The sequence below is a fragment of the Thamnophis elegans genome, chromosome 6, assembly GCF_009769535.1.
Source record: "Thamnophis elegans isolate rThaEle1 chromosome 6, rThaEle1.pri, whole genome shotgun sequence".
In the NCBI taxonomy this organism is placed as follows: Eukaryota; Metazoa; Chordata; class Lepidosauria; order Squamata; family Colubridae; genus Thamnophis; species Thamnophis elegans.
The window spans coordinates 62,779,152-62,805,062 of NC_045546.1; the positions used below are offsets into that span (position 1 = coordinate 62,779,152).

At 43.6% G+C, this 25,911-nt stretch overlaps 1 protein-coding gene across 1 annotated transcript in view; it reads left to right on the forward strand.

Moving 5' to 3' along the window:
• Nucleotides 1-25,911, forward strand: part of SRPX (sushi repeat containing protein X-linked) — a 169,652-nt gene that overhangs the window by 111,368 nt on the left and 32,373 nt on the right. The window contains 4 exon segments of the mRNA XM_032219173.1: nt 3,169-3,345; nt 14,375-14,505; nt 18,699-18,739; nt 18,741-18,817. Of these exon segments, the coding sequence (XP_032075064.1) occupies nt 3,169-3,345; nt 14,375-14,505; nt 18,699-18,739; nt 18,741-18,817 (426 nt within the window).

The following is a 25,911-nucleotide window of genomic DNA, read 5'->3' on the forward strand; positions in this document are numbered from 1 at the left end:
TTTTCTGTTCAGAGCTCAGTTTCTTTATACAAAATCACTGATCTTTTGCTTCTGCATGTTGCAATATAGAAATATTTCATTTCCACAGAGAATTACGAAGGATACTTTTCAGAGCCCTCAGTATATCTCTGCCCCCATGCTTCAGTTTAATCTATATATGCTCTAGATATAGTCAAGCATAAATAAGCAATCTTCAGGAGTGCCAGAAAAATGAGGAAGTCACCCACTATGAGTGAAGGTAAATAGATCCACTTTGAGAAAACTACTGTATTTTTCAGAGTATAAGATGCGTTTCCCCCCACCAAAAAGGTGAAAATCTGGGTGCACCTTATACATTGAATACAGCATTTTTGGCCTACCGAAACCCCACCCCTTTGCAAAAATGGACATGCAGAGGGTTTGAGAGCCTTGCAAAGTGCTCCTGGGCGCTGGGGAGGGCAAAAATGAGCAAAAAATAGGGTGTTTTTCTCATTTGTGCTCCCCCAGCACCCAGGAGCACTTTACAAGCCTCCCAAACCCACTGCATGCACTTTTTGTTTTTGCAAAAAAACAGACGATTTTTGCAAAAAATGGGGCATTTTTTGCTTGTTCCCCCCCCCCCGTTCCCAGGAACACTTTACAAGCCTCCCAAAGCTCTGCATGCCCTCTTCCCCCCCCAAATGAGGCATGCAGAGTGCAAAAACTTTTATTTTAATATACCACTTCAAAATCATGGTACGTCTTATACTCTGGTGCGTCTTATAGTCCAAAAAATACAGTAGGTGGATTGTTTAGAAAGTTTAGCAATTTTTCCCACCTGGGGAATCAGGGGAATAAATTGTACTTGAAAGCTGTTCTCCTGAATTTTAAAGGATCATTATCTCATGCAGTGCCATAATGAAATTCAAGACAATTTATCCAGTGGTGAAATTCAAAATTTTTCCCTACTGGTTCGGTGGGCATGGCTTGGTGGCAGTGGTGGGATTCAGCCAGTTCGCACCTATTCGGGAGAACCGGTTGTTAACTTTTTAAGCAGTTCGGAGAACCAGTTGTTGGAAAAAAGATCTCCTTTTGTTTCTTTCCACTTTACAGGGCTAATCCTGTAAGGAAGGCAGGAAGGAAGCATTCTGGTTTTATTTCTAGCCTAATCTTTATTGCCCTGCTTACAGAAACTGCCTCTCCCGTTAACCCTTATTACATTGTAACTGCTAAGGCGAAGCACCCATTGACATGAGTGATGTTGAGTTGGCCACGCCCACCCAGCCGTTCATTAGGGTAGAGAACCGGTTGTTAAATTATTGAATCCCACCACTGCTTGGTGGGCATGGCTTGATGGTGGGTCATGTAACTGGATGGGCATGTCAAACTTTTTTATTTTTTAAAGCATTTTTTAACTACCGGTTCTCCCACTGTCTTCCATCAAGTGGCCAAATGCAGCCAGACCCACCGTTTGTGACAAGAGCTGTGAGCATCTCCCTCATCTTACTTCATCTAATTGCTTGGTTAGAGTTGCAGTTTAATTATCTGCGGGGGAGCGGGATCCTATGAAACATATTTGAAAAGTGGTAGCTTGAAAGGAATAATTTGATCTGAAGAAAAAATACACCTGCAGGCAGAGCTGATTCCTGCCCCATGCCAAGCAACAAGCTGATGTATTAAGGGTGATTTTGTTAGAATCTCAATCAGAGCAGCTCTGGGCTTGGGTACCCCCCCCCCAGCTGTAGGACGACAATCCCAAGTCAGAGGGTCCAACACTGAGGGTGTGGGTCCCCAAGCCTTACCACAATGGGAAGGTGTCCTCAGTAAGGTCGAAAAAGTCAAAATGGCAGGTGCAAATGTGATGAAAGACATTACATTTGTTTTGAGTAAAGTTTTTTTTAATTTTGAAATACACACCAATATCATCAATATCATTGCATGGACAATGTGGTGTCTGAGCATTGTTCATTTTGGTACAAAACAAATATTAATACAAATAAAAAATACTATATTAATCAAATAAACATAGTCTAGTGTTGTTATATATATATTAATATCAGCACATATTCCTTCATTTTTCAATTAATCAATATTTACTACATCCTTCTAATAGTCATATTTTAGTATTATAATATAATCAATATTTACTACATCCTTCTAATAGTCAACACTATTCTTAGGCATATCTAATATCATCCTTTTTTCAAAATCTAATTTTTTAGTCTTCTGCTTTCGACAAAGCTGATTGTCTCACAGCTGACGGGCAGAACATTTTTTTTGCTTTTTGAAGCATTTTTAAACTACCAGTTCTCCTGAGCAGTGGTTAGAGAATGCTAAAAAAAGTTTATAAAAAGTTCCGAATCAGCTGTGTGACAATCAGCTGGGCCACAGATGGAAACTTTTTTTTTACTCATTGAAGAGTTTTTTTACTGCCAATTCGGGCGAACCAGTAACATTTTTACTACCCGTTTGGGTGAACCGGCTCGAACCAGTAGCATTTCACACCCTGAATTTATCCTTTACTTGACAACAAATCAAACTTTGTCTCACACTATGAGGAATAAGACCCTTCAACTTTCCAGTATGAATTGGAGGGATACAGTAAATGTGAAAGGAACTATGGCCACAAATTTACTTCACCTCAACCTACAGTACAGATACCTTTATAAGAAATGCATCTGTCTTTGTGGACTGGAAATGATAGAAAATGTTACCCATGTTGTATTCTGCTATAACCTAGCAGTTATGGCTAACCTTTTCAAGCCCCAAGTGCCAAACCGTTATGGCTAACCTTTTCAGCACCAAGTGCCCAAACCGGAATGTGCATATGTGCACCAGAGCACCGGAAACCCAAAGACCACCTGGCTGGTGTGCATGTGCCGGAGCGCTGGAAACCCAAAGACCAGGTGGCTGGCACCAGAAACCAGAAGAGCAGCTGGTGATGGCACATCTGTCCACAGAGAGGGGTCTGCATGCACCTCTGGCACATGTGGCATAGCTTCATGATCACGGCTCTATAGAAATTACTACATCACAATCTTTCTGTTATATTCACCCAGCCAATCATACTATTTCTGTGTCTCTGTACTGCTTTCATACAAAAATGATTTTGTTACTCATGATGTTGTAAAATGTAGTGCTGTATACTGTAGAACCTGATAGGAAGTAATAATCATGTCTTCAATGATTAATGTTGATTTTTCCTTTCAGAAAAACGCTGCCCAACACTTTCAATGCCACCTAATGGAGGATTCAAGTGTGTCGATGGTGCATACTTTAATTCCAGGTGTGAGTATTATTGCTCACCAGGATATCAGTTAAAAGGAGATAGAGTAGTACAATGTATGGATAATAAAGCATGGAGTGGAAGACCAGCTTCTTGTGTTGGTAAGTTGAAAATCATGGTGCTATACCATTGCATTTAGAGAGTAGTAAGAGATATACTAATTTAAAATGCAAAAGACCATTAATACAGTTCAGGAGTGAAATCCTGCCGGATTGGCAGGTTCAGCCGAACCGGTAGCAATGATTGTCCCGGTAGTAAAAAAAAAAAAAAGCTTCTGAGGATCGCAGGGCTCAGCTGTGAGCCGCACGATCATCGGAAGCTTTTTTCCGCTTTTTAAAGCATTTTTTTCTTACCAGTTCAGGCGAATAGGAGGCAAAAAATGCTTTAAAAGGGGGGGGGGAAGCTTCCAATGATCATGTGGCTCACAACTGATCCGTGTGATCAACAGAAGCTTTCCCCCCCCACTTTTTAAAGCATTTTTTTCCCTGCCGGTTTGGGCAAATAGGACAAAAGAAGCAGTTTGAAGAGAAAGTTGAAGTGAGATAAATTTGCCAATTTTTGGTCATTATTGATAGTCTAAATTGTGTTTGAGTAGTTGAGGGTGATACTGGTGTGAAAAGGAAGTAGTGTTAGATAAAGAATAATTTTGTGAAAAAATTATTAAACATGACAAGCACTATGAATTTAACTAAAATTGGGGCAGGGAAGAGACCAGTCAGCCAGGTGTCATCGGCTACCTCTAGTCCATCCAACCAGAAATCTATATAAGATATGGTTCTAAGAGAAAGGTCCAATTCATTTAAAGATCTTCAGGCTATGCTGCAATCAATGCAGGAAACCATGACAAGGAACCATGATGAAATGAAGAAAGAGATAGGAGAGGTAAGAAATTACATGGGAGAACTTAAAGAAAAAATGCAAAAGATGGATGAAAAATTTGAAACTTTTCAACAACAGATTACCAAAAACAAACAGAAACTCCAAGAGATGGAAGAAAGAATGGAGAAAGAAGAAAAAAGAGTGGATGAAATAAGTGAGAAGTTAATTCAGGCAAATAAAGAATTAGAAACTACAGTTATCTTTTTGGAATCTAAGAAGGCTGCACATTATTTATGATTCCAGAATATAAGAGAAGAGAAAGGATATGATCTACCAGATATTATGATAGAGTTAATAGACAAGGCATTAGGAACAGAGAAGGAAGAGATGCTGACAGAAATAGATGAGACTTACAGAATTCACATGAATTATGCAAGAAGGCACACTCTTCCAAAGGAGGTACATGTCAGATTTGTGAAAAAATCGATCTGAGATGAAGTGCTCCATAGGACAAGAGACAAACCAATAGAATATAGAAGGAAGAATCTAGTAGTCCTCAAACAGGTCCCAAGAAGAGTCAGAGAGTTGCGAAGGCCTTATCAATTTCTAACATCAATGTTGACTAAATATAACATCACCTTTAGATGGTTGACACTGGAAAGTATAATGGTCTCATGGCAAGAAAAGAGATATAGAGTGGATACTTTGGATAAAGTGGAGGAATGTTACAGTCAACATTTTGGTAATGCGGAAGAACTAGAAGAGATGGAAGAAATAGAAAAAAGAGACCTAAGAACATCTGTGGAAGAAAGGGAACCACAACCACACATGAGGGAAAAAGAAAAAAAGAGAAAGACCAGGGAATAAAGGGGAAAGACTTAAAGAACCAAGAGAGATTAGAGCAACAAGGAGTATAAGACCTATATATAGGTAGAGGAATGCAAGAAGAGTTTAATATTCTTGCTAGGTAATCTTAGCTGTATATTTTAGTGGAGAGGAAAACTTTGTCTCCCACTTAGAAGGGGGGCTGAAGGGAATGATGTTTGTCTGCCTGTTTTTATAATCTTCAGCAGCATATGCTAGTGCTTTTTATATTCTCCCAGCCCCTCCTCAAAGATTCATCAAAGTCATCGAGGAGGGAGGGCTCCCAGGGTAGTTCTGGCATGGGGACAAACTCTATGCCACTAGTATCTTGGAAGGGGTTCAGTCTTGTACTGCTATGTATGGCATTATTGTAACCCACTTCTGCAAACAGCAATAAGTCTACCCAGTTCTTTTGTTGGTAATCCACATAGCATTGATTATATTGTTCCATCATGGTGTTAGCTCTCTTTGCAGCTCCATTAGTACTTGGATGAAAAGCTGAGCTAAGTCCTTGTGTGGATCTGACAGGGTGGGTGAGGTCTGGACCTCTGGGGTAGCTGATTCCACAGGGTTGGAGCAGCCACAGAGAAGGCTCTCCTCCGAGGCCCCGCCAGCCGACACTGTCAGGCTGATGGCGTCCTAAGGAGGCCCACCCTGTGGGATCTTATCGGCCATTGGAAGGTATGCGGCAGTAGGTGGTCTCGCAAATACGCTGGTCCTGAGCCATATAGGGCTTTAAAGGTAATGACCAACACCTTGAATTGCGTTCGGAGACCAATTGGCAGCCAGTGCAGCTCGCGGAGGATAGGTGTAATATGGGTGTATTGCGGCTGCATTCTGGACTAGCTGTAGTCTCCGAACGCTTTTCAGGGGTAGCCCCATGTAGAGCGCATTGTAGAGCACAATGTAGAGCGCATTGCAATAATCGAGCCTTGAGGTGACAAGGGCGTGAGTGACTGTTTGAAGTGCACCCTGATCCAAGTAGGGACACAATTGATGCACCAGGCGAACCTGGGCAAAGGCCCCCCTGGTCACAGCCGACAAGTGGTGTTCCAGTGTCAGCCGTGAATCCAGGAGGACCCCCAAATTGTGAGCCCTCTCTGAGGGGTGTACGTTTTCACCCCCCAGGATCAAGGATGGACTGTCTGAACTGTCCTTCGGGGGCAGCATCCACCGCCACTCAATCTTGTTGGGATTGAGTATGAGTTTGTTTACCCCCATCCAGATCCTTACAGCTTCCAGGCATTGGCACATCACGTCCGCCACTACACTGAGCTGGCACGGGGCAGATAGATACAATTGCGTATCATCTGCGTATTGATGGTACTTTATCCCGTGCCGTCGTATGATCTCACCCAGGGGTTTCATGTAGATGTTGAATAGGAGGGGGGACAGGACAGAACCCTGCGGCACCCCACAATTGAGGGGCCTAGGGGTCGATCTCTGTCCCCCAACCAACACCGACTGCGACCTACCGGTGAAGTAGGAGGAAAACCACCGTAGAATGGTGCCTCCCACTCCCACCTCCTCCAGACGTCGCAGAAGGATACCATGGTCAATGGTTTAGTGGTGGTTGGTTTAGTGGTTTATTCGACTTGTATGCCGCCCTATTCCCAAAGGGACTCAGGGCAGCTGACAAACCAGGAGGGAAGGGGAACAAATACAAAAGAGTAAAACAGAAACAAAACAACAATACAAAACAATTTAAAAAGTCACAACAAGCACAACCAATTCGAGTAGGGGTGGAACTCAACAGCCCCAGGCCTGCTGGAACAGCCAGGTCTTAACGGCTTTACGGAAAGCCTGAAGGATGGCAAGGGTCCGAATCTCCACGGGGAGATCGTTCCAGAGGGCCAGAGCAGCCACAGGTAAGGCCCTCCTCCAGGTGGTTGACAGCTGGCATTGGCCAGCAGATGGAATTCGGAGGAGGCCTAATCTGTGGGATCTAATGGGTCTATGGGAGGTGATTGGCAGAAGGCAGTCTCTCAAGTACCCATGTCCAATACCATGTAGGGCTTTATAAGTGACGACTAGCACCTTGAAGCTAGTCCGGAGACCAATAGGCAGCCAGTGCAGCTCGCGGAAGATAGTGTAACGTAGGTGTACCGAGGCGCACCCACAATTGCTCGCGCGGCTGCATTCTGGACAAGCTGAAGTCTCCGAACACTCTTCAAGGGCTGCCCCATGTAGAGCGCATTGCAGTAGTCCAGTCTTGAGGTCACAAGGGCGTGAGTGACTGTTGTGAGAGCCTGGGCAAATGCCCCCCTGTTCACAGCCGACAAATGGTGATCTAAAGTCAGCTGTGGATCCAGGAGGACTCCCAAATTGCGAACCCTGTCTGAGGGGCATATAATTTCACCCCCCAGCCTGAGAGATGGAATACATGGCCAATTTTGGGGAGGGAAAAACACAAGCCACTCGGTCTTGTCAGGATTGAGAGCCAGCTTGTTCACCCCATCCAGACCCTAACATCCTCCAGGCACTGACACATTACGTCAACCGCTTCACTGAGCTGGCATGGGGCAGACAGATACAACTGAGTATCGCCCTCATACTGGTGGTATTTTATCCCGTGCCGTCGGATGATCTCTCTCAGCGGCTTCATGTAGATGTTGAACAGGAGGGGGGACAGGACCGACCCCTGCGGCACCCCATAATTAAGGGGCCTAGGGGTCGACCTCTGTCCTCCAACCAACACCGACTGCGACCTGTCCGAGAGGTAGGAGGAGAACCACCGAAGAACGGTGCCTCCCACCCCCACCTCCCGCAACCGCCGCAGAAGGATACCATGGTCGATGGTATCGAAGGCTGCTGAGAGGTCAAGGAGCACCAGAACAGAGGCATGGCCCCCGTCTCTGGCTCTCCAGAGATCATCGGTCACTGCGACCAAAGCAGTTTCTGTGCTGTAGCCAGGCCTGAAACCAGATTGAAAGGCGTCTAGATAATCGGTTTCCTCCAAGGACCGCCGGAGCTGAGAGGCCACCACTTTCTCAACAACCTTCCCAACAAAGGGGAGGTTGGAGACTGGACGGTAGTTATTTAAATCGGTATTGAAAGCCGCTGAGAGGTCTGGTCTGCCAGTTACGACCCTACCTGAATCGGAGGCTCTCACAACAGTCACTTGAGCCCTTGTGATCTCTAGGCTGGAATACTGCAATGTGCTCTACATGGGGCTGCCCTTGAAGTTCATCCAGCGGCTGCAGTTAGTTCAGAATGCGGCCGCGCGAGTGATAGTGGGCGCACCACGGTTCGCCCACATAACACCCATCCTCCGCGAGCTGCACTGGCTACCTGTTGATCTCCGGGTGCGCTTCAGGGTCCTGTTGACCATCTTTAAAGCCCTTCATAGTAGTGGATCTGAGTACTTGAGAGACCGCCTTCTGCCGATTACCTCCCTCCGACCGATAAGATCGCACAGACTGGGCCTCCTCCGAATCCCATCCGCCAGTCAATGTCGACTGGCGACTACACGGAGGAGAGCCTTTTCTGTTGCAGCTCGACCCTGTGGAACGATCTCCCCGTTGAGATACGCACCCTCACCACCGTCCAGGCCTTCCGCGCAGCCCTTAAGACCTGGCTATCCCAACAGGCCTGGGGATAAGTTTCTAAATTGCCCCACCCGAATGTTGAATGTTGAATGCAAGTTGTGTTTTTATTACTTTATTTATTTTGTTCACATATTGTTTGTTTTGAATTACACCCCCTCCCTAATGATTGTAAGCCGCCCTGAGTCCCCTCAGGGAAAAGGGCGGCCTATAAATCCAAATAAAATACCAAAAAAAAAAAAAATACCAAAGAAGCACCAGGATTGAGGAATGCCCTCTATCCCTAGCCTGCCAGAGATCATCGGTCAGAGCGACCAAAGCGGTTTCTGTGCTGTACCCAGGCCTGAAACCAGACTGAAAGGAATCCAGATAATCCGCTTCATTCAAGGTCCGTCGGAGTTGAAGCGCCACCACCTTCTCAACAACCTTCCCCCAAAAAGGGAGGTTGGAGACCGGATGGTAGTTTTTCAGGACGGCTGGATCCAGGGAAGGCTTCTTGAGGAGGGGCCTCACCACCGCTTCCTTTAATGGTTGTGGAAAAGACCCCTCCTGCAAAGAACTGTTGGTGATCGTCTGGAGCCAGTCGTGTGTCACCTCCCTGCTGGTCGAAACCAGCCAGGAGGGGCACAGGTCCAGTAAGCAGGTGGAGGCGCTCATCGCTCCCATGGCCTTATCCACTTCCTCAGGGGTGACAAAATCGAACTCATCCCAGGAAAACCGACTTAGACTTGCCCTCGGCACCTCGGCTGGTATTGCCCAAGCGGAGTCTAGGTCTGTCCGAAACTGAGTGATTTTGTCCAACAGAAACTGAACAAATTCCTTGGCCCTTCCCTGCAGGGGTTCCACCACCCCCTCACCTTTCAGGAGGGAGCGGGTCACCCTAAACAGGGCAGCTGGGCAAGATTCTGCGGACGCAATAAGAGCGGAAAAATGGGTGCATTTTTCCACCCCTTCTCTGGTGTCGTGGTTGGTGAAGCACCCAAAACCCATCAAGTCCCGGATGAGGGGAGCCTTATTCACAACAGACCTGGCATTTAGCAACAGCAACCTGAGACCAGGGCCCTGAACTCCTCTGCCACCAGGTTCTTGAGGTGAGCCTGAAGGGCCGGAACAAGAAATTGTTGTAATGTAGCGAGTCCTCCTTCCCCAGTAATGGCTAGCTCTATGGCTCCCATCATATCTTCCCCTCCCGGTCATGACCAAAATGCCCCGACCCTCTTCCCCACCCATAGACCCCCCCCTCTCCCATGGCCCCCATTCTTCACAGCAAGACACACACAGCATTCACTCTAGGGCGAAGGGCGGATCAGGGCCCCCATCCACTTCTGCTTCTGCACTCAGTGGAGGGGGCTCCAGGTCGCACCCCCAGTCCCATCACATTCACTTGACAGGCATTCCGCACAAACACACCCCACAATAATTGTTAAAATACAAAAACAGCAATAAAAATAATTAACTAATGAATTTAAAAGTAGGCACATTCATTCTCACAATCATACTAGCATGCACTCAACACACAAATTAAAACGCAGATTCTTAGGTCAGCGCAGTCTGAGGCGGCTGAGATGGTAACAATTTTTTGGGGGGGAGGAAAACTCCTCACTCTTCCCCCACGCAGTCTGGGAAAGGGTGCCAAAGTCTGGGGGACTGGAAAGGCTGGCGCTGGTTGAAAGGAGCAAGTTCCCCAGTTCTTCAACCCTGTCCTCCCTCTCTAGGGGGGCCATATGTCGCAAAACGGTAATCAACATGGCAGCAGTTCCTCTGGGCCTGGCACGCTTGAGGTCCCAAGGCCCAGAGCACTAGGGCCACAGTAGCCGGGGCGACAACGAAAGAAGGGCCCATGCTGAGCAAAGCATCCAGTGGCAACGGTGTCCAAAGTCAAAGCCACAGTGAAGGAAGAAGAGGAGGGAGGGAGGGGGAACTGCATCCAAGATGGAATGGCGGCGGCAGAAAAGCCAGCCGCCCAGCCCCAGGTCACACCAACACAGGTTTCTCCAGCTCTACGGCTCCACAGGCAGCAGGGCAGGCACTGCGGCATGACCCAGCGCCCCCCTGAAGCGGCAGAGCCAGGCCGGCGGTGATGGGACAGCGGTCGTGGTGGCCAGGTGGGCGAAACAGCGGCAGTTGGCTGCCCCCTAAGGCAGCAGGGGCAGGTCAACGGCTGGAGCGAATGAAACAGCGGTCGGCAGGGTCGGCAGTCTCCTCCAGGCAGCAGGCCAAGCTGCGGTGGCCCAAACAGATAGACCGGTGGCTGCGGCGACTGGAGCAGGTGACTGGGGCAGGCGGGGCAGCAGCAAGATCGGCAGCTGCCCCAACGCAGCAGGGCCAGCTACGATGACCAAAACAGACCAAAGCAGATGGAATGGCGGCTGGAGACAGACAGAACAGCGATGAACCGGCAGCCCCCACAACATGACAAAGCCAGGCCCGCGCCTGCGCCCAAAACAGCAGCCGCAACAACTGGAGCCGGCAAGATGGCGACCAGAGCAGCCGGAGCTGGTGGGATAGCTGCAGAATCAGCAGCGTTCTGGAGACAGATGGAACAGCGATGAACTTGCAGGCCCCTTGACACGACAAAGCCAGGTCAGCGCCCAAAACCACAGCCACGACAATCGGAGCCGGTAAGATGGCGACCGGAGCTGGTGCGATAGTTGCAGGATCGGTAGCGTTTTCTGAAAACAGCTCTTCCAGGAGCAGTATTTTCCACTGAGAGCTGCCTCACCGAATCCCCCCTATGTTGTTCTTGCTACTCATTCTAGTTCAGTCCTCAAACCTCGGCTTCATACCTTTTAAGCGTTTTTTCCTCAGAAAAACCGGAGCGATAAAACTCAGGCAGTCATGTTCCTTGCGCATGTTCACCAAAAGAAGCAATTGTCTGCTGTGAGTAATGCTTCTATAGTTGGCCCATTACTTCTGCAAATTTTCTTTCTTTTCTTCTATATTTTGAGGTCTGAGATAGAGTTCCAATCCGTCAGTCTCCCCTTTCCATATTCCACTCTTGCCATTTCTGACCATGCTCAGTTTACTGTCAATATCAACAGTTTTCTTATCTCTTTGTTCATCTTTTTCTTCAATCTTTAGAACTCTGTCCTCAACTTTCATCATTGTTTGATAAGTATCCTCAATTTTTCCATCAATTTTTCCTGTTCTGTATTCTATGTTCTCCATTCTCTTCTCAATATTCTCTGTTGTTACTAGTATTTTTTGAATTTCTAGCATAATCATTTGCAATATTAATGTTTCTTTTTCATGTTGTGCCATTAAAGTTCATTATAATCTTTCAGGTCAAGGCTTTCCCTTCACTTGAGTTCAGCTACCAATAGTACTCCAGAAGAGCACCTTTATAAACAACCCGTGCTCTTCTCACTATCACTTTCAATAAACAAACTCAGAAGCCTTGAGATATAAGTCAAATGTTCAAAGAGAAAAGAGAAAAACAATGTTTCCAAACATCCAGCCTCTAAGTGGCAGTGTTACTTCTTTGACCTCTGCTTTTACATCCCTCTTTGTATTCCAAACTTAAGGAGAAAAGTTCTTAAAAGAAAAACAATCCGATCAGGCATTGTAAAAAAAAAGAAATTCTTAATCCATAAGTATGAAAAAAGAATTAAAAATAGAAGAAGAAAAATTAAACAATCCAATTTAAAAAGTAGGAAACATTTGTAAAAATTCCATCCGAAAAAAAAAACAAAAAAAAAACAACACTAAGTTTAATTCTGGCTTAATCTCACCGCTTACTCTCTTCTGTCTTCAATTTCAATTTAACTTTTGGTTTTGGGGGGTGATCTCTTCTCTAATAATAAAATTTATCTCACCAATTTGACACATTTTCTCTCCTGTTTTCCTTCCATTCTGGAGCTGTCCCAATTTCAGCAGCTTCAATAGATGCTTCTCTGTCACCAGAAAAAAGAGCTTCTCCTAGATCAATCAGGGACTTTGTGATGTCCCTAAGATCTCTATCACCATCTCTACGGGATGGTTTAGGTCCAAAAGGACCATCTAGCGGCAGAGATATCGACAGCGATCTTGGAGCTCCAAGATAGCACGTCGTATCGTCACAACATCATCACCGCCTCCCAAAGTCTTATGTTTGTCTTATTTGGTTGCAGAGCCAAACCAGACAGTTATGGAGGTGCAGATGACAGACTCAATAATTCCTCTGTAGAACTGAATAAGCAACTCTTTGGGCAGTTTGAGCTTTCTGAGTTGGCACAGAAAGAACATTCTTTGTTGTGCTTTTTTGATGATGTTTTTGATGTCCATTTTAAGTCTTGAGATATGATAGAACCTAGAAACTTGAAGGACTCTACTGTTGATACTGTGTTGTCCAGTAGTATAAGAGATGGTAGTATAGAAGGTTTTCTTCTAAAATCCACTACTATTTCTACAGTTTTGAGTGTATTTACTTCAAGATTGTTCTGGCTGTACCATAAGGCTAGTTGTTCAATCTCCCATCTGTATGCAGATTCATCGTTGTCTCAAATGAGACCAATCACTGTCATCTGCAAACTTCAGTATTTTAACAGAGGGATCTTTTGAGATGCAGTCATTGGTGTATTGAGAGAAGAAAAGTGGAGAGAGCACGCAGCCTTGGGGGTTCCTGTGCTAATTGTACAGGTATCTGACATGATTTTTGCCTAATTTCATCTGCTGCTTCCTGTCTTATGATACATTTGCAAGTGTGGTCAGGTACAGCTATCTCATTTAGTTTAGTTAGAAGAATATCTGGAATGATGGTATTGAATGCTGAGCTGAAGTCTACAAAGAGGACCCTTGCATAGGTCTTTGGAGATTCAAGATGTTGCAGGAAATAGTGCAGAGTCATATTAACAGCATCATCTGTCGATCTTTGCTCGGTAGGCAAATTGCAAGGGGTCTAACAACGGATCCGTGGTGGTTCTCAGTGCCGAGCACTAGTCTTTCAAAGGTCTTCATAACTACAGATGTTAGAGCAACCAGTCTCAAGTCATTCAGTTCCTTGATGGAGGGTTTCTTCGGCACTGGGATGATAGTAGAGCAATTGAAGCAAGAAGCAACATAGCACATCTCTAGTGATTTATTAAAGATCGAGTGAAGATGGGGGGTAGTTGGTCAGCACAAGCTTTTAAACAAGGAGTCATCTTGTTTGGATCTGGCATTTTTCCTGGCTTTTGTCTGTGAAATAGGCTTTATAGCTCATTCTCTGTAATCACCAGAGGTGGTGGGCCCAATGGAATAGGGTAGGTTGTAGGAGGCTTAGCTGTTGCTGGTGTGTCTGAGATGGGGATCGTGGGGATGGATGGCAGTAGTTTTCTCTCAAACCTACAGTAAAACACATTCAGGTCATCTGGCAGTTATTGATTTCCTTTAGCTTGGAAAGGTGGTTTGCTGTAACTGTGATATTTTTAAGAGTTTTCCACATGTTTGCTGGTTCATTTGTTGAGAACTGATTCTTTAGCTTTTCAGAGTAGCTTCTGAAAAAGAGCTTCTGAAAACAATAATTTCTTCTCCAAAGAAACCATGTTTCCTTGAAATACAACATGAATGATAAAAATGGGTAAAAGTATTTTACAAAAGTGGGGGTGCCAATTATAATGTAGTGAAACTGAAGACTCTTTGAATAGAAAAAGCACTTATTTTTACAAAATTAGAATAATTTTGAAAAGTACAGGTAACTAAAATTGAAGAATAGGCAAAAAATCACTTTGTGTAAAACATTTTATTTCTTTGCACAAGTGTTGTTATAAATAGTTCTCTAGTATTTTAGAAAACATAATTTCATTTTAATATTCAACAGTTTAATTTTAACTGTCCTGGTAGCAGTTTGTGGCTTAATGTTATTACTATTGTTTAAAAATGTTCTATGCTTCAGTAAACATTAGCTTAAAACAAATCATCATGTTTGTCTGTGTTTTATATATAGATATGGAATCGCCAAGAATTCAGTGTCCAAGTGTAAAGGAGAAAATAGCAGAACCCAATAAATTAACATCCAGGGTATTCTGGGATACTCCAGAGGGACGAGATACTGCTGATGGCATTTTGACAGAGTGAGTAAAGATGTACAAAGAAAAAAAGTAAATTAAACAATAAAGTGACAGTACATAAATGTAAAAGCTGTACATGAAACACACTTTATAAATTTATATACTTTTAATTTAGTACATAATGCTCTACAAGCTATTTCTCAAAGGTCCGAGTACCGGACCTAAACCAGCAATATGCCACACATGTTGAGGCTTCCTGGATTTAATAAGCCAGACTCTGGCACACAATGAGTTCCAAATTGGCTTTGGAGGAAACTGCGGAAGGGCAGAGCCAGTGAGGCCAAGGCATTTTAGGATTAGAACAGCTTGTAGACAGGGAGGAACAGGGGCAAAATGAACATGAGAGACAGAGCTCAGATGATGAGCAAGGACCTCCTGATCCTAGAGCACGCAGAGAAGAGAGAAGGTGAGAACAACACAGACTGAGCTGGCTATGAGGGGCTGAGATGTAAAAGAGATGCCGGTGGTAGGGGCATTTGTTGGGAACAAGCATTGAATCTGTGGAGCATCTGTGTGCACTTGCTGACGTCTGGAAATTACCGTGCTGTCTTGTGGGGCTTGCCTGGTTTGCCTGCTTCGCTGAACTTCTGGCTCTGGTTACTGTTTTGCTAACCTTGCTTACTGGACTTCTTGCCTTGGTTACTGCTTTACAAACCTTGCTTACTAGACTGCTGGCCCTGGTTACTGATTTGCTCACATTGCTTACTGATGTTTGGGGGAAAAGTTGGAGTAATAAAGGGGAGCTAGAACTATTCTCTGGCTGTGTTGCTTTTGTGCCATGCCCTAGGTCATCACAGAAGGCCTCTGTGATGGGATAACCCTTCCATTGCAACTGCCCCCTTTGTAGCTGGGAATCTAATATCTGGTCGATCTTGTAATGGGTCTACCCCCTACCTCCATAGGGCTGGATACTGGTGCCGTTCATGACTGGACGGAGGCCTCTCCTACTTATTTCAATAGACTACTATGGAAGACGGGATGGACTTTCCCTAACAGTTGGGGTGGTTTCAGCTCCACTGTCACAAAGTTAATTATCCACACAATGAGACTGGGCCTAGGAACTTCAGACCCAATTTTCAACAGGGGACCTTCAATTTCAGGTATTTGGTCGACAGGTACACTCTCTCCCCCACCTGGAATGGCTTCTGTAGAGACCATTTCCTGTTGTTGTACTTTGTGGGTTTCTGCTGCTTTTCTCAAGGCCAATTTTATGGATCCCCACACCCCCTGGAAGGTTTCTATCCACTCCTTTGGGCCAACAGGGGAAGGGGATTCCCGAGAGTATTCAGGTATGGGAACAAAGTCTATTCCATGCACCACTTGGAAGGGAGTAAAACCCGTACTGCTATGGACAGCATTGTTATATGCCACCTCCACAAATGGCAGGAGCTCTGCCCAATTGGTTTGCTGGTAGGTGACATAGCTTCTGAAATATCTTCCCACTACAGCATTGGCTCTCTCTGCCACCCTGTTAGTATTTGGGTGAAATGCCGAGTTTAAACCCTGGGACAACTCTATTATTCAACTCTATCAGAACCTGGCTGTGAACTGTACCCTCTGATCTGAGTTAAACTTCCGTGGCACACTGTGGAGGTGATAGATATGTGCGAGGAACAGTTTAGCCAATTTTTGTGCCCATGGCATGGTACAAAATGTGCCTATTTTGAAAACAAATTGATGACCGTCCATATGACAGTCTGGCCATTGCTCTCCAGAAGCTCCACAATGAAGTCCATAGCTATCTCCTCCCAGGTTGGCCACAGACTGCTAGAGGTCAGGGGGCTTTCCCATGGTCACACATACTGGACATCCTTTGACATAGTCCTCTATTTTGTGTTGCATCTGGGACCACCAGAACTGTCTCTTGGCTAAATGCAGGGATTTGAGAAACCCAAAGTGTCCTGCCTGTTTCACATCATGCCTGTTACGTAGTACTTGGGGCTTTAGGGTGTGGGGCACATATAATTTACTGCCTTTCCATGCCAACCTCTCCTGTTGGGTGAGCAATTGCTGGTGCTCTAGGAATCAGGAGCCAGTCAGCAGTCCATCCCATAACTGATGGGTTAACTCATCTGCACTTATGCCAGGCCATCGGGCTGAAACCCATGTGGCTTGTTGCGGAGAAGGGGAATGAGGGGGTGTATCACCTCCTCCTGGCAGCTGTTATATTGAGGCATCCTTGATAGAGCATCTGCCATGAAGTTTCTACCCGTGGGGATGTATTTCAAAGCAAACCAGGAGCATTGGAAATACTGTGCCCATCGCACCTCCCGGGGTGACAATCTCTGCAGGGTTTGGAATACCTTGGGGTTTTTATGGTCTGTCCGCATCTTGAACAGAACTTTACTCTCCTCCAGGAGGTGACACCAGGTCATGAGGGCCCACTGGACCACAGAATTCTCCTTTTCCCAAGTGGCCCATGTCCGTTTGGTTTCTGTAAGTTTATGGGACGTATATGTGCATGGCTGTAATCTGCCCTGTTCATTCATCTGGAGAAGGATGGCAGCCACCTCCATGTCGCTGGTGTCCACCTGAACTATAAAGGCCTGTTCAAGGCCCTGATGCTGATTGCTGTGGCGGCAGGATGTGGCGTGGCTCTGAACTTTAAAAGACACTGGAAGGCAGATGCTCCAAATGCTGACTATCTCTCAAAGTTCCAAGCTTTGGATCTAAACCAGTAATATGCCACATGTGTTGAGGCTTCCTGGATTTCATAAGCTGGACTCTGGCACACAATGGGTTCCAGATCAAAATTAGATGTATAGTCAGCGCTGGGAGCGTCTGCCTTCCAGCATCTTTTAAAGTTCAGAGCTGCGCTGCATCCCACTGCCGCAGCAATCAGCCATGCCCTCCCCACCCCTGCAACAAGCTGACCAGACCCATTCAGCTGATGCCAGCTCAATAGCTGCTCATTGGCAGAACAGCTGCAGCTCCCTGGCTCTTCTCTTTGTGTGCCGCTGGATGCTCTGGAGTAGCTGATTGTCATCTGAATCACTGCTGGTTATGATTAGCTGGATTTCAGCATCAGCTGGGTTTCGACTCTGCTGCTGCAGCCTCTCACTGTGTCAGCGCAGCTCCACTGTTGGCCCCCTCAGGCATGGCAAACCTCAGACTTTGGCACTAGTATGAATTGAGAAATTTATAGCATTTTAGTTCCTCATCTTTCTTTCAAATATGCAGCCCAAATAATTTTGCAGTCTAGCAATTGAGTAACAAGATGCAAGATCAACTTTTATATTAAAAAGGTAAAGGTTCCCCTCGCACATATGTGCTAGTCATTCCAGACTCCAGGGGGTGGTGCTCATTTCTGTTTCAAAGCCAAAGAGCCAGCATTGTCCGAAGACGTCTCCGTGGTCATGTGGCTGGCATGACTAAATGCCGAAGGTGCACAGAATGCTGTTAGCTTCCCACCAAAGGTGGTTCCTATTTTTCTACTTGCATTTTTACATGCTTCCAAACTGCTAGGTTGGCTGAAGCTGTGACAAGTAATGGGAGCTCACTCCATTGCACGGTGCTAGGGATTTGAACCACCAAACTGCTGACCTTTCTGATTGACAAGCTCAGTATCTTAGCCCCTGAGTTATTGTGTCCCTATAACTTTTATATACCAGTGCTTATTTTATATCCACATAGAGTGTTGCAGGATCCAATCTAGGTCAGTCAGCAGGACCAGAGGTTTTGTCTTCCAAGCTTTCAGACTCCTGCTGGACCCCATCTTCAGGGAACTTCTCTCTAGCTGAGTGTGTGCTGTTCGTGTGTGGTATACATATTGCCTGTTGTAATTGGCTTTTTTAGATGTTGATTGGGGTGTGTTGGTGTCTGGCTTTTATGACATTAGCTATTATTTGCTTGTGCTGCCCAACCCTTGCCTTTTAAGTACTTGATAGGCTGGTGGTAAATCAGTGCTCCTGTTGACTGATGAGGGGCCTATTTCACTTCCCTGGCTGTTTTGTGCCTGTTCGTCCAATAATCTTAGTAACTGCAAAATTGAATGTGTCCTTGTTCATTGCAGTGGGAGTCTACCAGTGACGCTATAGTATTATTGTTGTTGCATATCAGTAGATGGTGTTTAAAAAGGTCATATTCTCAGAAGTTCCAGATAAGTATAATATTAACTTTAGTCCATTCTCTAAAATATATACTGCAAGAATGAGACATTGCTGTCTTTTTAAAATTTAACATAACTTTATTTCATTTTAGTGTGTCTTGAAAGGACTTCCACCAGGATCATATTTTCAGAAGGAGATCACAAATCCAATATACTGTGTATGACAGAGCTAGGAATAAGGGAACTTGCAAATTTTTGGTCAAAGTCAGAGGTAAGATCTTACCAGCTGAAAACAAGCATAGTCATTGAATCCAAACCACATGCACATGTTATTCGAAGATGTAGGATTGCCTCTCCTAACTTCAGAAAGTGAAGATTCTTGAAAGGGAGTATTTCAAAAGGAAGCTTTAATTAAATAGAAAGGAAACCATTAAGTTCAAAGTCTGAATCCCCTTAAGCAATGGAAGTAGAATTAAAGCAGTAGAGACCCCTCCCATTAGTTAGAATGCAGATTTTAGCCAATGCACAAATGTGAGATGGTTCCTTTACCAACTGCCCAGAGAACCGGATAAACATACATTCCCATGGCTATCTTCCATTAGATATTAAAGTGAACCATCCCACATGGCCATCATAAACCTTCCCCAAAAGGTGAGGGGATCACAAGGCGCTTAGATGCTAGGAAAGCAGTTGTAAAATATCAGTTGTCACAGGCACTGCTAATAAATTGCCTCCAAGGCCCCCCTCCTCCCAATTGAATGGAATTATCACTTTTAGGGATCTGACATGCTGCCTTCCTTAGAAAAAGGAGAGAAACACCTGTGAAAAGATAAAAACAAAAATTCCATCATAGTATTTTTACAAGATTTGTCAGGATATTGGGAGTGAAATTTGTTTAGTAAGGTACTTGGTGTTTAGTGACCCATTCATTTTGAGATGAAGGTAGATGCTTCTAAGCAACTAGGTATTGGGTTTTCCTCCTGTGGATCCTAGAGTCAAGGATTTCCTTGATTTCAAAATGTTGTTCACCTTCTATCATGATGGGAACATGTAGTGTAGGTGCAGGTGGTCTGCGTGGTCTTCTCGTTTGAGTAAACTAATGTGAAATACTGGGTGGACTTGCCTGAGTGTCTTTGGAAGGAGTAGTTCTACTGTTACTGGATTGATGACCCTAGTGATAAAGGTGCAATGAAATTTCTTTGATAGCTGTAATGATTTCAGGAGTTTTGTAGATAAGTATATCTTTCTCCAACATGGAAAGGTTTGGGTTCCATTCTTTTCTTGTCAGCTTGAATTTTAAAAGCCTCTCTTGCTTCCTCTAAAGTTAATCTAACTACTGGCCATGTTTTTCATAGTGTCCATCCACTCCTTAAGTGGGGATAGTGGGTTCTTCTGTGGGTAGTTCAGGCATGGGGCTGAAATCCTGGCCTGTTGGTACTGTAAAAGGGGTAAAACCAGTACTTGAGTGTACAGAGTTATTGAATGCAACTTCCGTTAAAGGTAAAAGTTCAGTCCAGTTGTTCTGTTGAAAATTAATAAAACATATTAGATATTGTTCTAGTACAGTTCTCTCATATTGACTGTTAGTTGGCATATGGTGTGAAAAGCTCAACCCCTGGGCAATGCTAAGTAAGTTTAAAAATGCCCCCCAAAATTTGGAGGTGAATTGGACCCCTCTGTCAAAGACAATTCTCTGTAGGGCTCCATGAAGACAATAAATGTATATTAGGAATAACTTGACTGGACTTTTGACAGTTGGGATCGTTTAGCAAGGTATAAAATGTGCCTGTTTTGAAAACAGGTCTGTTATGACCCAAATGACAGTATTCCCTGCACTTTTTGGCAGTTCTACAATAAAGTCCATAGCAATCTCTTTCCAGGGTGCTGAAGGTTCAGTTACCTTCTGTAAGAGTCCTGGATTTTCCCTTGATGTCTTTTAGCTGCCACACAAATAGGGCAGCTAGCTACGTTGCTCTCTATGTCCTTTTTTAGTGATGGCCACCAAAATTGCCTTTTTAAAACAAAATTTACTTTATTTTTTTAATAAATTTTTATTTTAAACACATAAGCACATCAACAGAAACAAACACATAATTTAAAAACAACATAGGAACAATAAGTTCCATCGCATATCATACCGCAGTTCTGAATCAGTTTCTTTGCAGTTAGTGTTTTCCCTACTATACATTTCTATCTTGTATTCATAATCTCCTTGTTCGTTATCCATTTTTATGTACAATTCTTTATTTAATTATACTTAGCTACTTATGACCAAATATTATTTACCTATATTATGTTTTATATTTTTACTGTCATTTATCTCTTACATACCCTTATAGGTATACATTCACATAATTATTCTTTTTCTTTGCCATTTTTATATTATTATTATTCCATTTGAAAGGATATAAGGTATAGTTTGAAATGCTTTGTTTACCATCCTGCTATGGCACCACATAGTTTTCTCTTTCTTTTCTTTTCTCCCTCCCTTCCTTCTCTACTTCCTTCCTTCCTCCTCTCCATCCCCTTCTTCCTTCCCTTACTTCTTCCCTACTCCTACCCCTTTTCTTCTCCTTCCTACCTTTTCTCTCTTTCTTCTTCCTCCCTCTCTCTTTTTTTTCTCCCTTCCACCCACATTTCCTTACCTCTTTTCTTCCCTTACCTCTCCTCCACACTTCTTCTCTCTCCTACTATCTTTCTTTCTCTTCCTCTCTTCTACCCTCCACTCCTTTCCATTCCTTCGTCCCTCCATTCTCTACTTCCTTCCTCCCCTCCTTTCCTTCCTTCTTCCCTTCCTTTCTTTTTCTATTGTTATAGGTGTCTCTTTCAAATCCCAGTTCATATTTTCTTGGGGATGGTATTTCCACACACCCATTTTTGCTTCATATCATTTCCTTTTTTCTCTAGCATTCTACAGTCTATATTCCAGCTATCGTCCTGATTTGAATTCACCAATCATGACCCCTAGTTTTACTCATAACTATTATTTTTGAGTGTTATTCTATTCTTTCATTGCTTTTTTATTTCTTTGCTCCATCCATCTATACCAATTATCCCATATCTGGTAGAATTCTGATTCTTCCTTTCCCTGTATTTCTTTCATTAATTTGTCCATTTCGGCACAGTCCATAATTTTTCTTATTATTTCATCTTCATTTGGGGTTAGTTTGTTTTTCCACTTCTGGGCGAAAGCGATCCTTGCTGCTGTAAGTATATGTAGTATTAGATATTGTATTTTCTTTGTATTTCACCAGTATAATTCCTAATAGAAAGAATTCAGGTTTCCAATCTAATTTAACCCTTGTCATTTCTTCCAGCCAATTTTTGATCCTTTTCCAGAATTTTTTTGCCTCTTCATAGGTCCACCATAAATGATAATATGTGCCATGTACCGAATTACATTTCCAGCAATTTGGAGAGGTATTTGTTGAAATTTTAGCCAACCTTGATGGTGCCAGATGCCATCTATAAAGCATTTTGTACTGGTTTTCCTTGTATGGGATTGATAGTGTCATTCTTAAATTTATTCCCCCAAATTTTTCCCATTTGTCTAGTTCAATATTATAGCCAAAGTTCTGGGCCCATTTTATCATTTGTTCTTTCACAATTTCCTCTTCCATTTGATACTTCAGGAGGAATTTGTATATTTTCCCTATCATCTTTCTGTCTGGACTTTGAATAATTTTATCCAATTCGTGTGGTCTATTTCAATACCATATATCTTTATTGTATTTGGTTTTAATTTGGAGGTAAGTTAGAAACCACTTTCATATTCTGATCTGCCAATTCTTCAATTGTTTTTAAGTTTCCCTATCTGTCAATTAGTTCTCCGTATCTTAGGATTTTGTTCCAATCTGTAAAATTTGGGTGTGTCGTTCTTTCTGTTGGTGATAGCCAATTTGGGGTTTTCATATAGTGGATTTTATTTTATTTTAGGCCATTGTTGCAGTAAAGTTCTTCTAATTAAATGATTTTGAAAGTATTTGTGCGTTTTATGTTTGTTATCCCATAAGAAATTATGCCAGCCTGCCTGCAGGTCATGGCCTTCTAAGATCAGAATTCTTTCATTTTTAACTCTGTCCAGTCCTTCACCATTGTCATTGTTACTGCAGTTGCATATAGATCCCAATTTGGTAGTGCTAAGCCTCCCCTCTCCTTGCTGTCTTGCATTGACTTTAATTTGATCCTCGGTTTGCGTCCCTGCCAAATGAATCTAGTAGTTAATTTCTTTAAATCTTGAAACAATTTTTTACCTGGATTAATAGGAGCGGTTTGCAACAGGAAAAGTTCTTGGTAAGATATTCATTTTAATTGTTGCTATACGTCCCATAAGTGATAACTGAATGTTCTTCCAATTTTCTAAATCTTTCTTTATTTGTATCACTAATTTATTATAATTATCCTCTTTGATTGTGGAACATTTTGCTGACAACCAGATCCCCAAATATTTTACTTTCTTAGTTAATTGCAAACCGGTTGCTGCTTCCAGTTCCTCTTCTTGCTTTTTTGTCATATTCTTAGTTATCATTTTTGTTTTGTCTTTATTGATCTTTAGTCCTGCCACTTCACCATATTCTACTAATTTTTGAATTAATTTCAAACTAGATTCTAATGGGTCCTCTAAAGCAAATACTAAGTCATCGGCATAGGCTTGGACCTTATATTCTTCATTTTTGAGTTTAGGCCTTTTATCCCTGGTCCATCCGAATTTTATTTAGTAAAGTTTCCAAAGTCAGTATAAATAGCAGAGGAGAGAGAGGGCATCCCTGTCTGACTCCTTTTTTTATTTCAATCTTTTCTGTTAGATCTACATTCATCAGAACTTTGGCTGACTGGGTACTATAAAATCTTTCTATCATTTTTGTACATTTTTCTCCGAATTTCATCTCATCCAATAGTATTGTTATAAATTTCCAAATTACGTTATCGAATGCTTTTTGTGCATCAAGGAAAACCAGTACCATTTGCTTTTCTGAATAGGCCTCATAGTACTCTATTATGTCTAGAATAACTCTTGTTATTTTTCATGTGCCTATGGGGTAAAAAACCATTTTGGTCTGGGTGTATTCGTTCATTTAAGACCTGTTTGATTCATTCAGCCATAATTGCTGCAAATATTTTGTAATCTGAGTTTCATAATGAGATTGGTCTGTAATTTTGAATTTCTTGTAAATCGGTTTCTTTTTTCGGGATTAGGGATATTATTGCTTCAGTCCATGAATCGAGTATCTTGGCTTTTCCTAAAACCTCATTAAACATTTCCACTCCTAGCTCTTCCAATATTATTTTGTTATATTTGTAAAGTTCCACTGGTATTCCATCTGGTCCTGGTGTTTTATTATTTTTTGATTTTTCAGGACTGATTCCACTTCAGCTAATGGGTCTATTTATCGCCTCCCTTTGTTCTTTTGAGATTGGGGTTATCTTTTCTAAATTTAAATATTGTTTTATTTTGATTTCCTCCATTTTCTTGTGCGCATAGTTTTGTGTAATATTTGTGAATGATATCTTCTTTTCTTCTGCTTTGAAGTGAGTTCTTCCCTCATCATCCTTTAATTGATATATCATCCTTTTTTCTCTTTCGTTCTTCAGTCTATATGCCAGCCATTGTCCTGGCTTGTTGGCATGTTCGAAGTAGTTCTGGCTGACTATTTTGATTTTCTGTGCTAATTCCTTTTGAGTTATTAAATTGATCTTATGTTTTATCACCTCTATTTTTTCCTTTTTAGTTTTATTCTTTGGATCTTTCTGTAGTTCTTTCCGCTTCTCTAAGTTCTTTTCACATGCCTTCTTGTTGCTCTTTTTGCTTTCTCCTTTTTCTCACCATATAGGCAATTGTAAGGCCTCTTGTGTATGCTTTCATGGTATCCCATAGATTTTGAATTGAGAATAGAATAAAAGCGCATGCGCGAGGAACATGTCTGCCGGGTTCTTCGCTCTGGCTCCATACAGAAAAAATCCCTGTAGAGAGGAGGAATTGAGTTTTGGAGGTGAACCGAGAGAACTGAGGCAGCGTGAACCTCTCCGGGTCCTAGGGGTGGCAGTGGACTGCTGAGTTTTACTCACCAGGGCTGCCACCTCCGAAAGACGCTGACACCGTGGATTCCACTGACGCCGCCCAACACCGCGGCCCAGCTGATTTGTGAAATCCGACCTCCCCCTGCAAAAATCCCCGTTGAAAGGAGGAACTGAGTTTTGGAGTTTTGGAGGTGAGCCGAGGGAGCTGAGGCAGCGTGAACATCTCCCGGTCCTGGGGGTGGCAGCGGACTACTGAGTTTTTACTCCCCAAGGCTGCCACCTCCAAAGACGCCGAAGACGCGGTATCGTGGATTCCGCTGAGCCGCCCAACACCGCGGCCCAGCTGGTCTATGAAACCCGACCTCCCTTTTGCATTTATTATTTGACTGCCGCGGCTACGATCGCCACTGTGCTGCTGAGCTGCTGACCTGCTGATGTCGGCTTGAGGACTTCATGGCTTAGTGGCTTAGCGGGTCATAAGATTGTTGGTCAGACTATTTTTGGGAGGAAGCCTGATTAACTCTCCGTCTGCTGAGGCCCCTTGAGAACGCCTGGCCCAGCTTTGAATGGGGTATTTACCCCCCTTTTCTCCATCTGGGATGAGTTTTTCCTTTGGTCTAATTTTGGCTTTAATTACTAAGAGGGTTGATACAGTAAATAGACTTTTGTACATTAGACTCTTTCTACCATGACTGGCTTTCCGGCTTTTGTTGCTATTATTGACATTTGGACCTATTCTGCCTTTAACCACCCTCCCCTTCGGACTGTATTGAACTTATTAGAGGGGGTGATCGATATGACGGGTCGCCTGATGAGACCTGGCAGCTTGCTTGCTGCCACTACGACCGCCTGGATCCCCCCCTCCTTCTGCTCCACCTAACTCGACCCTCCTTAAGGTGTGACCCCCCCCTCTGTTGGGTAGATTTGGAACTTAGAGGAAAAAGGAGAGGAACGGAACACCCCTCTTGGACTTCATATTTTCTCTTTTTACCATTTGCTATACTGGACTCTCTACTGGTCTTGGCAGAAGATATAGCCTTGTACGGACTTCACTGCGCAATTTTTTAAATTGGTATGGTGAGTGCATGGGATTGTATGTGATTGAGTGAATGATCCCACTTTTACCATTTTATTACCATGTATTTTATATGTTTTAACTTCTATGTGGGGACTGCTTGGGTGAGTGAATGAGTATGTCTGATTCGGAGGACCTGGGGGAAAGTGGGGGCCATTGGGGTGGTTGGGGGGACTATGCCCACGGGAGAGGGTCGGAGCATTGCGGTCATAACAGGGAGAGACAGATACGGCAGGGACTTTAGGGCTGGCCATTACCGGGGAAGGAGGGCT